Genomic DNA, 18,606 nt, shown 5'->3' on the forward strand with positions numbered 1-18,606 from the left:
TTTCAAAGCTGCCAGCTCCAAAAACAAAGTGACAGAGGAATAAAAGAAACCAACTGACTGGTTTAACTCATACTGTCTGATATTCTGCAGTTTGTCCGAAAAACAATAATTGGTTTTCTAAATTATAAATCCAACTCTTGTTGTTTGGTTATTTATGGATATTTAAAAAAAAAATAATAATAAATAAATATAATATATATATATATATATATATATATATATATATATATATATATATATATATATATATATATATATATATATATATATATATATATATATAATATATATATATATATATATATATGCATCTTCCTAAAGCTGCAGTTATTCATGACATTCCACAGGCCTGTGTGCCCCAACCAATACTTTAAACTTTATTTTCATTTTTTTATGTATTTTCCAGGCAGATAGTCCCACATTATGGCACAATCAAGTAACTTTGTTACCTTCAGTTCTTCTAAAAATGCTATACATATCAAAGAAATTTCACTTATCTTGCACCTTGAAAATGGCGTCTGTCTCTTTAAGAAGCTCCTACCTTTTCTGACCTTCCCCCTTCAACATGTCATCACAACGATGCTCCTCCAGTCGTTCAGTGATGCTGTTTGCAATGGTTGTTATAAACTCTGCAGAAGTGCAGATTTTGAATATCGGACTGGACTTTGACTGGGCCATTCAGTATAATGTATATTTTAAAAAAAGTCATCCTACTCATCCCTTGGATAGTGAGTACAATGTTTCCCATTTCTGGTAACAGCACACTATGGCATACTGTAATCTTGTACAGTATGTCATTATTATTATCAATTTATTTTATTAATATGTAATAATACAGCTCTGGAAAAAGTGAAGAGCCCACTGTACTGAGCCCCACTGAAAACCTGCTGATTTTTCCACCAAATATTGATGTCTAAACTCTTCCTGAGTTCAAACATTAGTATTGTTGTTTCTAAATGAATATCAACTTGTTTTATTTTGAGCATTTCTCATTTTCTGTGAATAAATAAAACAAAACAAAAAAACATTTGCTTGGAATTTGGAGAGGTGTTCAAAGAATAAAAGAACAAATTCATGTTACTCAAATAAATACCTATGAAAATTAAAATCAGACAAAGTGATCATTTTAAGAGATGTCTTAATTTTTTCTAAAGCTGTATATATTTCTAACACTTTTGATTATTAAATCTTGATGCAGCTGTAACACCTGACTTTCCCCACTGTCTGGTAGTAATGGCTGTTTCTATTCTATTCCATTAGATGAATGTCCTGTACTTTGACTGTACACATTGTGCTGTTCACTATAACATTATGTTTCTGCATCAGGTTGGATGTAGCTAAGCTCCACAAAGACATTTTACTGATGCATCAACATCAGTGAGTTTTAAATATTTCTATTCTTCCTGAGTGAAGTCAGGATGAAATGATTCATGACTTCCTTTGGCCTTTTAACCTCGATTCCTTCCAGAGTGTAGAAACATGGCTCCCAGCCGGACTGAAGAACAACGTTTTACGCTTTGTGTAGGAAGCCTTGTGAGGCCAAGGTGGTGGAAGGTATTTGTTGGGACTTAGAATATGATCAGAGAGGCGTGACAAGAACCAGATGTTGCTTTGACGTGTTGAAAGCAGAGCCACTGCTCTCCTGCTGTGTCAACGTGTTTTAAATGTGGACAACTTGGTCAAGGCGGCCACGTCAAACAGAGAGCTTATAACAAAATAAAATCTCACAGTTAGTTCAGTCATTCTTCTGGTGATTTTTTATGAAACGAATCCCAGATGTTTTTTTTCCTGAACACGGCGGTACTGAATCAGACTTTCCTTCTTGCTCACTTTGGAGAGATCACTTTGTGGGGTTTATAGTTGATAAAAACCCAACACTTCTCCTCTTGCTGGGATGTTTACACTAATGATACAAGCTGTCTCCGGCTTATTTATCACAGTGGCGTTGCCTTGGCAGCCTTTCATCCAGGTTTGTTTCCATCATTTCAGCTCAGCAAACTTCTGCCCAGATGTCGCTGCTCCCTCCCAGATCTCTAGTCTCATTGACGCAGTGATAAGGGTCAGGCCAGCGATACAGCAGGCGCCCAAGTGGACAACAGTGATTTCTCATCAGCGCTGTCAGCAGGACGCTGCGGAATGCTCCAAACAGCAGTTGCTGCTGTCTGCTTAATCAATGTGAGGCTGCTGGAGCAGATGAGTCCAAAGCAACCACAACCTCATGCCTTCACTCAGCGGCTTTAAACCGAAAGGTAAAGATGTTAGCAGGGTTAGAATAGTTTGGGGTTTTTTCATTACAATTTTGTTTTTTTTTTTGTTTTTATGTGACTTTTTGTTTGACTAATTCAGTTAGGTTTTATTGCTGGTTTTTAATACTTGTCTTGCTTAGTTTCAGTTTAGTTTTTATTAATTATAGCAGTTTAGTTTTTCCTACTTTGGTTAATTTATAGGTCCTGATTGCAGCAGCCAGCTGATGGTTCTTTTGTGCATTTCTCAAAAAAAAAAAAAAAAAAAAACACACCTGATATTCCGACTGTAGCACCCCTGTGCCGGAAGAGGCCCCAGAGGGGCCGATCCGAGGCTTCTTGTTGGGCGGGCCCTGGTCCTGCCCATGCTGCACGCCGCCTCCCCCGGCGGCCCCAGTGGCCCCTGCGGTGCCATTGGTCTGAGCCGAGCTTTGCTGGGAGGGGGCCTGCTGGGCTGCTGCCTGCTGCTGGGTCTGGACCTGGGTCTGGCCCGTCGTCTGCTGGTGCTGCTGGGTCTGGTTCTACAGCAAAGAGGTGAACATGAAAGAGGCCTCAGAAAACTGGACCGTGAGATATTCTGGTTCCTGACTCCAGGCGGACCTCCTTGTTTGCCTCTCTATTTTTATTCTTCTGTCCCGCACCTGCGACCCACTTCTTCCCTGAGATATTGATATGTTCTGTATGGAAAACCGTCGGAAATGTTTTCATTTGTGAATAATTTTGTTCCCACTGCAGAATGATGGCCTTGGAAATGTTTGGAAAATAATTTCTAATCTTTTCCAGATTGGAGGGCAGTAGTAGTTATTTCTCTGTGATCACAGATACAGAAGCACTGACATGAACATTTGGGTCAGTACTGATATCTAGTATGAATATTGCTGCTATGGTCTGTTTTTTTTTTAACCTAAATTAAATATATTATAAATATTTCACTACACTTTTGACACCTTGAAATAGAGAACCCAGACATGTTAGCCTCTAACATTCTTCTCCTTTCTTCCTCTGTTCTTATGATACATATTTAAAAAAGATATGATAAGTTATGTAATATGTATGGAACATGAACAACTTGGTGCAATCTCTGGATAAACAACAACAAAAAAACGACACACTTCCCCACTGCTTCAGTTAAACTCCCCAAATCCTTTGCTGCATCACTGCCACTATCACATGGCCAAACAAATACCACATGACCAACCTAAAGAAACAAACAAGATGGAGATAAACATCAGTTGTTTAAGATCGGCCCAGTTTTATTTGTCGGACCGATACGATATATTAAAAAATGACTAATATCAGATGATACAGATATTAGTGCTGATATAATCAGACACTTGATGTCTTCCTTCCTCTGCATTGTTACCACTTCTCTAACCTCCATTCCTTTTTTCCTTTATCAGTACATCAGATAGAAAATCCTTCTGATTCCATATCAGAAAAATGTTTCTTTAAACCAACAACCATCTTTGATGAGGGCTGCACCTTTTCAGCTGCTCGCAGCGCACCGACCTCCACCTCCTGCTGCGCTCTGTCACTGCATGGATGGTGCATTCCTGCCTTTGGCAAAGTCACAGCTGAACCCTTTCAGTGATATATTACACTATAAAAATAACCGAAAGGCAAAAGGACAGACTGCAGATTCTAACAGCCCGTTCTACTGTCACAGTGCGTAAGAAACCAAATCTGTGCTTTTTTACAGCAAGAATGTGGACATCTCCACACACATCTGGTACTTTGAAATACATGCATAAGGCTGTGAAGGAATAAAACTGCCAAAAGACTCCAAAGTCAAATTTTAAAGAAGCCACAATTATGTTGGACAAATCCATAAATTACTGATCTTTATTTCAGAGATGATTCTTTGGGAAATCTTGAGTTTATAACTTATCACAGACAGACTTTTTCTTTGTTGTTGTTTTTTCTTTTTTAAATCAACAGTATGACATTTTCTCAGTCTCAATGCAGGACGTTACAATATTACTGTGCTGAGATTGTGAACATTAAAAAAAAAAAAATTCAGAGAAGCATCATGTCTGCACTGCTGAAACACTGAATTCTATCAATCAAGGCTAGAACCTATTTGTTTAGAGCTGTTTTTAATGAATAATACCTTTAACAACTGGCTTTTCAAAGTGTGGGGTGTGTCCCCTCGGGTCACCAGAGCCCAACAACAGGACAAAAAATTAACAAAACAAATTTCAGCAAAATCTTTTATCCAACTTCACTAAGTCTAAAACCTGTTAATTCCTCCAGCCACCGGAGGCGCTGTTATAACCATTCTGTCTGTGCATGGCTGGAGTGAAGTCATTTGCCTTTTATGTCCCAGAACTGGATGAACACTTGACATGGTTTTACCAAACTGAGTGGTGAGCTGAATGCCCAAACAGATCGATATTTTGTCAAGTGTTGTTCATTTTTCCACTAGGATTTGTTTCTAGGTTTCCTCTATTTTAACACTTCCACTGTCGTTCGTTCGTGGAGTTTGTGTAAAAAAATATTTAAAATCTTGAAATGGGACTACTAATTATTCTTGGTTAATTAAGTTAAACTGCCTTTAGCCTATTTATTTATTTTTATGGTGTTTTTTGCATCTTTTGAAAACCTATTTTTTTTCGATGCAAGTCAGGTTTTTTGTTTTGCCTGTTCATTCACCAGAAGCCTTCATGGTGAATCTGAAGCAGGCGAATCCCACAACATCAGTGAAACATATCTGAATAGAACACGGAGAACAGGAACAGCACACAGTAGAAAATAAATTACCTTGTCTGTTTTCTCTTCAGGTTCATCTTCGTTAAGAAACTCTCGCTTTGGGTAGGGGATCTGACAGCCAGCAAACACACTGGAGAAAAACACATCAGATCCTCACATAAAGCATTTCTGCACCAGTGTACTGTGGCAAGACAGGATTAACAACAAGAAGACATGATGAAAGGGAAAGAAGAAACTTCCTCCCCACCACTACTTGAGGAAAAAGTTTTCTTAGGCTCACTCTGTGGTCGGTAAAGGCTCCTCCAGGAAGTAGGCGTCCTGCAGAGCCTGCTCCGACGTGATCCGTTTGGTGGGATCCATGGTGAGCAGTTTTTGGAGCTGGGGGGTAGAGAGCAGAAAGTGTTACATAAAATAAACAGTTTTAGACCCCACTGCCACTATTCTTTCATTGTTTATTTGATAGGGAAAAAGAAAAAAAAAAATAATAAATACAACTTAAAGTTATAAACACAGCCATGGTCCAAAGCGCTGTGAGCCAAAACCTCGCTGGCTCTGCTATGAAATGACTGAATTCAGGAGCAAACATTTCTGTAATGGAAGGATCCCTTTCATTGGTGCTATGATCTTTTAAATATTTTAAATGTCCAACATGGTGAAAATATGAGGCTGGGCAAATTCACATAGGAAAACTCATCATGGTCAAGAATATCATATTCAATTCAATTAAAAAATACTTTAATTTATCCTAAAGTGAAACTAAATGTTGTCCAGCTTTGCTAATGTGTCTCATTTACTTTTACCACTCCTCTTCAAATCTGTCTGGCCATTTGGTTAAAAAGCCTGGAATAGAGATGCAGGAGTCTGGAGATATAATTATTGCTCATTCTTTATTATGTGCTCCAGAAATTAGTATTAGTTTTTTGGGTTTTTTTTAAATGCTAATGCTTTACCTGATTTTTTTTCAGGAAAAAAGTGATTAAACAACCTTTTTAAAAAAAAAATATTTTAAAAGCAAGAGTTGAGTGAAAAATAAATACTTTGTTCTGAGGAGCAACTGCTCCTTCTGGGGCCTAAAGGACCATACAAGCAAGTGCTGTTTTAAAATTAGGCTATGGAAACAAATTAAAAACTAAATAATGTCAATGACAAGTCCTTGTGAAGACACAAAAATATATTAATGTGCGTGTGTGTGTTAGTTACCAGGAGGAAAACCTTGCTGTCGGGCTTCACTTTATGTTTCTCCATGTACTTGATGAGGCTGCTGTTTGCATACCTGTTAGGATGAAAACAAATGATGCCATATCTGGTACTTTAGAGCAGTGGTACCCAACCCCCGGATGGTGGACCAATTGGTACCGGGCTACGCAAGAAATAATTAAATATTTCTGTTTCATATATTATCTGAAACTGGAGGATCTTTTATTTTGAAAATCCTTTAACGGGATTCTCTCGGTTACGTCTTGCACGCCAACATTGAGCCACAAGCAGCAAAATGAGTCAGAAACAGCTCAGATGTTTTTGGAAAGTTTCTTTGTGAAGAGAAAAGGCCCAGAGAAGAAACAGGAGAATGGATTTATCCCGGTAGGTAAATCCCACGGTCCAAGCTGCTCTGCATGATATGGTGACCGGATGTTCATGAGGGAATGAACCTTCAAACTGTTTCTCCACGGAGAGACCAAGTAGCTCCCTGTGCATAAGCAACACTTCGGGTGTCACTGTTTGTTTTTGTGGTGCATCTTATTTTGAAGGGATATGTAAATGTTACCATAGCGACCAGATTCAGAGAGGGCAGTGGTCGAGATGGGATGAGAGGAGTGGAGCTGGTGAGTCTTAAGTTTGGTTCATGCGGCACAATCTAAAGAATGTCGCCTTATTCTCCAAACTTGTGTGATCACAGAGCCGATAAAAGTCCAACAGGTTCAGTCGGTTCCAGGAGCAACACACACAAACCGACTCCACTCACCAACATCCCGATTCCAGAAGAAAACCCAGTCAAACCACAACATACCAAACGTGAATTTAGAATAATTAAACACGGATGATGAGATCGAAGCAGTGGTGATAGTTTATGGACTCATTTCAAGAGATAAAAGACGTCAAAAGAAAACCCATAAAAGGATCAGCTGCTCTATTCACTGCACTAGGATTTGGAGGTGAGTTATTATGTTTTTTGTAATCAACAATTTTCACTGAATAAACATATATAATAATGACCTTTACATATTGTAATAAACATTTCCACATATCACCTTCAATATATACACTCACACACACATCTGTACATATTATACCACAAGATAATAAGATGCGTAACATGCCAGCTCCGACGTCGCCTGGCCAAACAAGGTCTGCGTCAGGTGGTGGGGAACCAGAGCACCTTGATGACAAATGCTACAACTCAAGTAACCCTAATCAGAGAGGTTACATGCAAAGGGGAAGGAATGGTTACTTCGACATCCCCAGTCAACACAATTACTGTCACTTGAGATTGCTAATTTAACTATAAGTCCCCACCCAGAGAGGGGATATGCAGCCCCGATGAATGAACCCGAATGACAACCAGACCTCCTCGGCGCCAATTACAACGATCAGAAAGTCTCATTGAGAACAATCCCTACCAACTCCAAAACAGGACAAAATCCGTGCGATAAACAGCTATGCCTTGCCAGTAATCAGATACCCTGCTGGAATAATTAGCTGGCCAAAGGAGGAGATAAAAGCTGCAGATATTAAGACTCGAAAACTACTAACCATGCATGGTGGGTTCCACCCCAAATCCATCACCCTGAGACTGTACATGAGCCGCAAGGAAGGAGGCAGAGGACTAGTGAGTGTGAGAACCACTGTCCAGGACGAAACATTCAAGATCCATAAATACATCAGGGACAAAGCCTCAACAGACAATGTGCTCAGTGAATGTCTCAGACAACAGGGAACGGAGGTTGAGGTGCCAGAGATACCATCATGGGAGGACAAGCCCCTACATGGGATGTACCACCAGCAAATAACCCAAGTGGCTGATATCAGTAAATCCTACCAATGGCTGGAAAAAGCTGGACTCAAGGACAGCACAGAGGCCCTCATCCTGGCCGCCCAGGAACAGGCCCTAAACACCAGAGCAATAGAGGCCCAGATCTACCACACCAGACAAGACCCAAGATGTAGGTTGTGCAAGGAGGCCCCTGAGACAGTCCAGCACATCACAGCAGGGTGCAAGATACTGGCAGGGAAAGCGTACATGGAGCGACATAACCAAGTGGCAGGCATAGTGTACAGAAACATCTGTGCAGAATATGGACTGGAAACCCCGAGATCAAAGTGGGAAACACCCCCAAAGGTGGTGGAGAACGCCAGAGCTAAGATCCTGTGGGACTTCCAGATCCAGACAGACAGAATGGTAATGGCGAACCAACCAGACATTGTCGTAGTGGATAAACAACAGAGGAAAGCCGTTGTGGTAGATGTAGCAATACCAAGTGATTGCAACATCAGGAAAAAGGAGCACGAGAAACTGGAGAAATACCAGGGCCTTAAGGAGGAACTTGAGGCCCTTCCAGAGGGCCTGGAAGGTGAAGACCACAGTGGTGCCTGTCTGCGGTAATAAAAAGGTTGGGAACCACTGCTTTAGATGATCGGACATCATCCTGAACTCAGAACCTCTTCGTCGAATTCAAATTCAAAAGCACTTTATTGATCCCAGAGGGAAATGACACAAAATGCTAATGAAATAAAGGTTCACTCACGTTGTCCTCCTGAAATCCTTCTGCAGTGTGGGATACTCTGGCATCTTTCTGATGTCCTCCCAGTCTTTATCTGCACACAGAACAAACATGTAGCAGTTTTAGCGCTAAAACTGGTCAAATTAGCAAATTCCTTCAACATTTGTGTCTGTGTATGTGTGTTGCCTTTTTAACACATAGCTTAAAGTGCACAATGAAAGCTAATGCAGCTAACTCAACAGCAATGTTTGTTTGAAGCTGTGGTTGTGTGTTGTGGATGCAGACCTGCAGGGAAACCCATCACACTGAATATCCTGTCCAGTTGGTCATGGTGGAAAGGGTTGCTGGTCTTGATGTCCTCCTGGCGACAGTGGAAGATGGGCTCCGACGTTAGCAGCTCCGCAAAGATGCAGCCAATTGCCCAAATGTCTGATGTAAACACGCACGCACACACACACCCACACAGTTTTTAATCCGTGTTCCTTTGATTACAACTTTGAATCAAGTAGATGAAGAAAGAAGATGAAAAGAATGAACAATTGAGCCCCTTTTATTTTTTACTGATCTCTACAATATAATGACAGTTAAATACAGATACGTAACAAATTAAGTGATTGCAGAAATATTCATCCCCTTCAAGTCAGTGGTTAATGGACGCCCCTTCAGTAGCACACCTGTTTATGCCCCAGAGTGACTCAACATAAACCATATAAAATGCTGTGATTCATCCCAGCTGTTCATGTCTCAGTGCTGGGAGGAATCTCACTCACCAATAGCTTTGGTGTAGTGCCGGGCCCCCAAGAGCAGTTCAGGAGCCCGGTACCAGAAGGTCACCACCACGGGGTCGAGGTCTGCCAGGGGCTTCAGCGGAGAGTTGAAGAGTCTGGCAAATCCCATGTCAGCTGTGTGGTGTTCACAGAAAAGACAAGACATGCTGAGCAAACAAAGGAATTATGTGACAGTGACATGAGTGAAGGATGCTGTGATTCTCACATGTGACATTCTTCTAAAGCCCTCTCGTGTGTCTGTTTCAGACACACTAATGAGACGGTAAAATGGTGCAGATGTCCAACATGACCTCTGCTTATCAGAAGAGCTTTGAAATTTAGAGACACTTCCTTAAAATGTTGTACAAAGAACCACTTAAGGAGATGCACTGACAACTTGTACATGTGAGGCATGGAGCAATAAGTAATAAATCAATTAATCACATGATAAATTGAGATTATTCAATAATTCCATTTGCACAATTTATTGTATTTCTCTTAACTTTTTTTCTCTTTGGACTCAACTAGCCTATCTGAGAGACAATTTGTTTACAGAGATTTCATAATTCATTTCATTTGCTCTTTCTGTTGTTTATTCATTTTGGATATTTAAAATGTCTTTCAGTTCCAATGTTAAATGTTCACTAGAATTGAAAGTTTCTGAGAATGCTTTCCTGCATCATCCTGCTATGGTCACTACATTAATTAAAAATAGTCTCAAAACAACAAAATTATCATTTTGTATGTTTTTGATGAAGGAATAGAATAAGATTATAACATAATCTAAAGTTCAATAAAGTTGATTTTAGATATTACTGCCCCTTTAAGGAGCAATACAAATCTCCAAAAATTGGCATTATGTCCAAAACAGTCTGATTGCTGAATCACTCATTTAAAAGAGAATTGTACAATTTGAGAAGGGCAAGCCAATTTGATCAGTTTCTTTTATCAACATAGCAAGCTGAAGGTATAAACTGAGGACAAAGTTATTCCCATTGCACTTCTCTTGACTTCTGATCGGGTCGCTCCTGCAGCTCAGCCGGGCTCGGTGTGTCTGGTGCAATCCTCCCTAGCAGTGGAGCTACAGAGAGTGGCTGCACTTCTATTAGTGGGAGGGTTTAAAAATAGATTCCAGTTCTGCAGCATTCCCCTCTAACAGTCTCTTGCCAGATGGCTTATGTCACACTGATCTGGGCTCCCGATTTAACCTCCCAAAGGAAGGGTTAAACACTGACAAACCTTACTGACCCGTTGCAATAATGATATCACATTCTCTGCATTCCATTTCAAACAGAAATATAAACACAAAAAACTGGTACCAATTTTAACTCTCCCTCGTTCCGGACCTTCTCCCATCACCAGGATGTTGGCTGGTTTCTGTACAAGACAAGGAGAGCACACTTTAAACACCACAGAGAAGGAGAACGCTGGTGCAGAAAGTAGGCTCAGACAAGATAAAGCAACCCTGGAGAAGAGAAGTTGTAGGGCCAAACAGAAGCTGCGCTCCCAACGCAAAACTTTGTTGATATTTGTTGAGAGTTGAAAAACAAAACACAATTTTGCAATTCCAGTTTTTCCATTAAACAAGAAACGCAATTAAAATCAAATGATAAGTCATTAAAAAACATTGTCCTCCTACCACTTCCTGTCAACTTTGTCGTTTCTGACAGTAGTGATATCCAGTTGTTGATAGGTGTTGATAGGTGACGTGAAAGAATTGTTTCAATTGCACTTTTGCAAAAAACATTCATTTTGATATGGCCAAATCAGCACATCATCCTATTCTTTTTATCTTAGCATTAAGAATAAGATGGGAAAGAAAAATCATGCTTAATTTAAGCTTTGCACACACATAACTGTGTCATTAAAAAAAACAAATATCTACGTCACATCGTTAAAAAATAATAACATGGTACACATGGGGTCGGTTTCAGAAGAGGTTTTATCTGCTTGAACCCACACTAACCATTTCACAGTGTTGTTTTAAACATGCCAAATCCTTAGGGAGCTGAAACCTGTCACCCAATCAGATCACTTCAAAACAATCACAACTTCCTGTTAGGAATTTGTGTGATGATTTTAAATAGCATATTGAAATATAAAGTTACCAAAACACAAAACGAATTTGATTGGGAATCATGTCAAAGCAAATTGCATTATATAATTTTATATATAATGGCAAATTATTTGTAACAGACTGTAAATCACAGGATTCTAAATCTCCACTTTCCCCACATGCATATACAAATCCAAAGTGGAGATTTCTCACAGTTATAAGTAACTGTTTTTAATTCTATTAAAAGAGGCCAAAATACATAAAATTGTGTATAAAGTATTTCTGTACTTTTAAGACTTGAAAAATTATTACATTTTGCTCAATGGCAATATAGGAAGAAAAAAAAATTCAGAACATCAACTATGAATGAATGAAAAGCAAATTGCTATTTTTAAGCCAATATACTAAAATGAATGATCATTTATGGCCGGAAGGAAGAATATTTTCTGTGCTTGTTAATAGAGTTCTTAACAGTAAATGTCTGAAGGTCTAATTTCACCATTCAACTCATAAGCAAAGTGAGTTCAGAGGTACCCAGTGGTCACAAAATGATCCAGTCTATATGTTTTAGATAACCACTGCTAAAGGAGGATGCGGTATCTGCATCTTTAACAGACATTATAGATCACTAGAATCCACTGAAACTCCCAGGGTGTCTGTACTTATATGAACCCACTGACTTCCCAGACACCGACCTGCCTGGCATACATGCTGTGTTGCTATAGAGACGGCACTAATAAGAAGGCCTATTATTCACGCCCACCACATGACCTGCTGCGATCAGAAAACACAAAGAGGAGCATCTCTGAAAAGAGCCGACAAGTTCAAGCTCATCTTTGGCGTTCCCCACGTTTTCTGTGATCTGTAAATGACCTGATGAGCCTCTTTAACTCACACAGAACGAAACAAATCAGATCATGTGAGCTGAACAAAACAGAACAATAAAACTAAGAACATCATTGGTCATGTACTGTATTTAAATTAAGTTAAAAACAAACAAATTAAAAAATTAACCAAAATAGACATTTTGTTTTGAACATATCCAGGGAGATTCATCATTTCCAGTTGGTCAGTTTTAGAAATGGATCAGGAGCTGAGGGAAACCCTTCTCTATCCCTGCAGGGACACAGAAACTCAATCCTTAAGGGACATGGCCTCTTTTCACAAACCTATCTACATCTTTGTCTTCACAAATATAGCCAGAAGCTCACTTAAACAACTGATAAATAGAAAGCACAAAAGTCTATTAAGCAAAAGTATCAAAAGTCATAGTAGTTTTCCCCTTCCTGCTTTGCATGAACACATTATTCTCAAATGGTCATTTTCAAGGGGGTTTGTTCCAGTTAGAACTTGGTTAATAGATTTTAGTGCCCTGCAGTTTTGTGTTATATCGAGGAGACAAGCTTGATTTTTACTTTTTCTTTCTTTAGCTATATTTAGTTTGCTCGTATCTCCTTTGTAAAACCCACCTTTTATTCCGCTCTATCTGATTGGACATAGAATGAAGAAAATTCTGTGTCCAATCAGATAGAGCATCACACCTGTCGGTTAGCAATGACATTCCCTCAGTGTTTAGCTTGTTTGATGGGAAGGGAGCAATGTTTCACTAACGATGTGATTTAATATTTGCCTCTGCTGTCTGTCTTCCGTTGGCATGGCATGTGAAGATACAGTAGTAGATGTGCTGCAGCATCATCTTTGTGGAAGCCAATCAAAGATTTTTTGGGGAAAAAATACTATGGCAATAACTTTGGAATATTGGGACGCCATATTTACTACATACATTTACCACTGCTTTTGATTCAAGTGCTACTTTGCCAATGCTGATTACTTAACCTCAAAATACACTGTGCAGATTCTCTGTCTGCATCGACGAAGATTCACTTGACTTGGAATGACAAAAGCTTGGGTTGGCTTCAACTGAACGCAGTCTGGCTTATTTTTGGAATTATTTAACAAACATTTTTTTCTGAATACTAACAGGCTAAGCCCAGATTGGACATAGATTGGACTTATTATTGGACTCTAGTATTATCTTAGACTCACAGATTATTGTGAAGCATGGAGGAAGAAAATAGATAACCGTATTCTGACACAGTAGCATGCTGTACATTTTATATTTTAGATGTTTGAACTCACTTGGCAAAAAAAAAGAGTTTTGCCAGGTTATCATTAGGACCTGACTGTGCCTTTTTTTTTTTTTTTTTTTTAAATGTGAGCAGTGTAAGCAGAGAAATCCAGACACCCTGTCCCCAGCTGCTTTGATCTGCTCCTCTGGTGGAATCTCAAAGGGTTCGCAGGCAGCCAAGAAACATAGTCCCTCCAGGGTGTCCTGGGTTTTCCTGTGAGACTCCCACTGTCTTCTCACCTTAACTCTGAGGAACATCCCAGACTCCCTGCAGAGAAGGCTCATTTTGGTTGCTTGTGTCTGCAGTTTCATTCCATCATTACCCAACACTCATGACTATAGAAGTGTAGGAACGTAGATCAAACAGTAAATTAAGAACTTTGCCTTTTCCTCAGCTTTCTCACCACCACAACAGACCGGTAGAGCGTCCACATCACTACAGATGCCCCACCAATCCAACTGTATGTTTACCACTCCATTGTTTCCCTATTAGTGAACAAGACTCCAAGATACTGAAAGTCCTCCACTTGAAGCAAGACCGCTACCAGACGCAGAGATTATTTAAACCATAAAAGTCAGGTGCAATAAGTCCCTGTAGCCAACTCTAGAACCCTTCTAGGCCAAGGATCCTTGAGTCCAGGCCTCAAAGGCCTGTGTCTTGTGTCAAACAATCAGGTTCCAAGTAGGACTCTGGAGAACTTTGCTGCATACTGAGGAGGTAATTCAGCCATTTAATTGAAGCGCATTGAACCAATGACACATCTAAAAGTTGCAGAACACTGGCCCTACAGGCCTGGATTTGAAGGTCCCTGGCTTAGGTTATATCAGGCTGATACCTTTTGTGGTCACACTCTGTTCAATGTGAAAAAACAAGGCAGTAAAAGAAAAAAAGAGAAATATGTAAACCACCAAACCTTATATTTGGACTTCACAACTGTAAGCTGACCAACTGGATATGCAGCTGGTAGCACATGTATTTCTGTCCAGAGTCAGAAATACAGACAACAGCTGGTAATCAGCTGTTGTCCATAACATCTGTTTTGTTGCCAGATGTTATGGTGCCCTCTGTAATGACATTGCTAAGGTTATCAAGTTTAAAATGAAATGAAAACTATGATTGTGATTTTACTCCCAAAAAAATTAGAATATTTTAAGTTATAGATGGGTTACTATATCGGTCTAAAATTGACCATTTCACAGATGCATCATTTTTCAGTGACACTCTTTCTTACTCCAGTCATCCAGTGAGCTATGACGGTTTGTAAAGCAAAGGACCTTAAGCTGGGTCACCTGCTAAGTCAATGTGGAGAAGTTGGCTCCGCATGGCCTGGATGCACTTGCATAACCCCTGCGCCACACCAAACAGCTGGTGGGGGCAAGGAAGGAGGCAGTGGGGGGACAAACAAATAGGGGGATGGGCACTATGCAGCAGCGCACTGCAGAACACATGCCTGTTTCCAGACAGACAGAGAGAACTACACAGCAGCACAGGCTGAAGCTTATGTAATAGCTAAAGTACTGCAGCCGTGAAGGAAGCTGCAGTACTTCATGGTGCTCCATGGTAGGAGCACTGCTCCCCATGGAGACACAGAGAGCTGGAGATTATACAGCTGCAGTGTCGCTGCTATCCTCTAACTTCTCAGAGGATTTCTGATATGGGCCTTGAGGTTGTTTTCTACCAGGTGTCAACAGCCACTCACTTTTCGTTCCTTGTTGCTCACACTCAGAGAAAACTAAACAAAAGGCGAGCACCTGCAAGACGCATGATAGTCTGGTCTACAATGAGAGCTAAAGAATTACACAAATCAGAGCTTGAACCTGCTACAATGGCAGGAAGCCCTGGCAATGAAACAGTACAACAACAGGACTAAGGGCAATGCATCACAGTTTTATCTGGATGTACAGAAAATAGTTGTGGAAGGATGGAAGTGTTTGTGCACCGATAAGACCAGTGTGACCTCCAGAGAGCAAAACAACCACAATGCTGCTGTGGGAAAAATCAGACCCAAGGAGGTTTCACTTTTATCCCTTCAGAGTGAGCTTCTGTTCAATCTATGGTACAGTGTAAATTATTGTATATAATCCAGGTAAAATATGAGTGTTTTTCCACAGCAGTGAAGTGTTAGAATAGCGCTGCAGCACAGTTTTCATTTGTGGCTCATATTTCCCACTGCAGCTCGTTGCGTTTCATGTGTTGCAAGAGCAGCAGGAAGAGTCATATCTGTTATCTTCTGTAATTTAACTCTACTTCTGCACGGCTGTAAAAGATAAACTTGTGAAACAAGCATTTTATCATCGCACTCATTTTCTGTGATACTTTCCTGATTTTCTCATCTAGCCTTCTGAATTAAAAAACGTCAGCAAATGAAGTTGTTTGAAGATACCAGAGGACTGGAGATTTGCACACTGGAAAGGCTTCCAATAACCATTGAGCAGCATGACGGTACATGTGCCTTACAGCAGATGGTCACAGGTTTGGTGCAGCTGACTCTGAAACAAAGCAGAGTCACAATGGTGTGGCTGAATGCCAACATACCCCAGTGCAGGACCACATGTTCACAGCCCTTGTGCAGCTGCACAAAACCCTCGGACCAAATCAGGACCGGTACCAGCGAGGAGTTAGCACACGGTCACATGGAGGACCCACAGCTTCAGCATGAGCTAATGTTCCCACATGGCAGCTTTATGACGACAGTGACCTGTCTACAGTCTAACCAAACCATAATATCCCTGTTTATTTAGAAACACGGTTCCAGACAGCTAATTACACTAAAAGCTTGAACCAGTGTCCACTGTTCACAGACACCGGTTCTGTTCCAGTTCTGATCAAGTCTGTGCCTGAGGCAGAGATTGAGCATGTCAATAGCTGCCTTTCTATAACAAATGAGTGCAAAACTTTGTCAATATTCCACTAATGTTGAAAAAACATACTTTCGTAATTATGTGTTTCCACTAAATAAGAAACACAATTAAAATCACATGTGAATAACTTTGTTCATGCAACAAGTCATTAAAAAAATCCTATACCATCATCCTCTAAATACTTTCTGTCGTCTTTATGGTTTGCACCAGTCAAATTGCGCATTTATCTGCGCAGCTAATAAGTCAGATAAAGCTATTTGAATTACACCCTCTGATGGGCTACACACATCTATCTGGTGAGTATAGAACATAACACCTAAATGTAAAAAATAAACTACAATTAATTTTAAACATTAGTCTAAAGGGTTAAAAAAAGGTGAATTTGTGATAATTTTAGAATCTGCAGATGACTTAATTAACCCACCAGCTGGATATCAAAAGACTAAGAGTCAGCTCGTTTTTACTGACCGGCTGCAATTTCAGTTTAGCCAGTTTTTACGGTTTACACATAAAGACGAAGTCCAAACCACGGTTCAGTCCAGTTCAAGAAAAAAAAAGAGAATGCACTCATCAAACATTTTATGAGGTACACTTCTCAATTTCTTGTTAGTACAAAGTTTAAATCAGCCAATCCATTGCCAGCAACTCTCTAGGTGTAGCAGTAATGTTGCTGTTGGTGCCAGTCAGGCTGGTCTGAGTGTTTCAGAAACAGCTGATCTACTGAAATTTTTTCACATAACCATCAGATGGGTCTGCAGAGAATGGTCTGAAAAGTCTACGATATTCAGTCAGGAGCGTTTTTTAGATGAAAATGTCTTGTTGATGTCAGAGGAGAATGGGCTGACTGGTTCCAGATGACAAATAACCACAACAGTAGCTAAAATAACCTCCTGTTACAACCAAGTTATGAAAATGCCATCTCTGACTGCACAAGGCTTGAAGCAGGTGGGTTACAGCAGCAGAAGACGACACCAGGGGACACATCTGTCAACTAAAAACAGTAAACTATGGCTACAACAGAGCTTACTGCTAACAGCGAAGCTAACAGTGGAGTCAATTTTTCATTTAGCGCATTCGCAATTTGAATAAGAATTCTGAAAGTGATTAGATGTTTATATTCACATTTCTTGTGGGTGAAGCAGCAGTTCCATTTCCTCTTCACAGGTTCTTGAAAACTGATGTTGATTCTGTACCCAGAATGCATCACTGTGAAACAGTGATGCATTCAGTGCTGAAAGCACTCAGCACTCATGTGCTGAGTGCTTTCTGATCAAAGACCCATTGTAGTCAGTTTGGCAAACTAAGCAAAGGAGTTTGACGTACTCAACTGTAAAACTGGAACTATAAAAAAATAATGCATCCAAAGAATCATTTGCTGAAGTACAATGCCACAGGTAGCACTTCAGCTTTAGATTCTGCTAAATACCATGTTGGTATAATGCCTTAGTGTTAGTGGAAGTAATGTTTATGATTATAATTACGATAATCAAGGTGTCCTTAAGATTCAGGTGTCATTTTACCTCTATGTTAAGGTAGAACTAATAGTACGATGTGATTAATAAAGTTGCCAGTGAGTATAATCTAAGAAACTATAGACAGACATCAAATTGGGAAGAGTCAAAATGCCATTAAATATGATTCCACCATCAAACAAAGAGAACAATTGAACTATAGTAAAATATTCAAGATAGTAGAAACTCTTTCTAAATACACCATCTTTAACCTTTTAGGGTTAACCTTTAACCTTTTAGGTTAAAGATGGTGTGGGCTTGTTTAGCAGCAATGAGACATTTTAGAAAACAATCATTATGGATTACTGATATGCACACAAAATCTGATTTAAAGTTAACAGAAATAGATCTACAGACCAAGGCCTGAACTGCTGACCTCTGAACTCCACTTGTCCACAACTGACAGCTCAGCTGTTTTAACTCACAAAGCGTAATATCAGTCTGTTGGGAATTACGTAAAGACAGCCGCTGTTCTGACCATGTGACATCAAATCAGCAACGGCACCAATCAAGTTAAAGTTCTCTGCTCTGTTCGCTTAGTTTTTATTGTAGAAAGACAACACCAGCCTTTTTTGTGAGCGGCAGCTGTAGAGGAAAATGGAAGCGTGGGA

General features: G+C 39.9%; 1 protein-coding gene across 1 annotated transcript in view; it reads right to left on the reverse strand.

Annotated features, from left to right (window-relative positions):
- Positions 1-18,606, reverse strand: part of cdk19 (cyclin-dependent kinase 19) — a 48,696-nt gene that overhangs the window by 7,829 nt on the left and 22,261 nt on the right. The window contains exons 5-12 of the mRNA XM_055044562.1: positions 10,758-10,815; positions 9,442-9,573; positions 8,957-9,100; positions 8,696-8,765; positions 6,153-6,225; positions 5,233-5,330; positions 5,004-5,082; positions 2,519-2,764 (exon numbers count right to left, since the gene is read on the reverse strand). Of these exons, the coding sequence (XP_054900537.1) occupies positions 2,519-2,764; positions 5,004-5,082; positions 5,233-5,330; positions 6,153-6,225; positions 8,696-8,765; positions 8,957-9,100; positions 9,442-9,573; positions 10,758-10,815 (900 nt within the window). The remainder of the gene's footprint in view (positions 1-2,518; positions 2,765-5,003; positions 5,083-5,232; positions 5,331-6,152; positions 6,226-8,695; positions 8,766-8,956; positions 9,101-9,441; positions 9,574-10,757; positions 10,816-18,606) is intronic.

The sequence above is a fragment of the Poeciliopsis prolifica genome, unplaced genomic scaffold (genome assembly GCF_027474105.1).
Source record: "Poeciliopsis prolifica strain line A6 unplaced genomic scaffold, Auburn_PproV2 SCAFFOLD020, whole genome shotgun sequence".
NCBI lineage: Eukaryota > Metazoa > Chordata > Actinopteri > Cyprinodontiformes > Poeciliidae > Poeciliopsis > Poeciliopsis prolifica.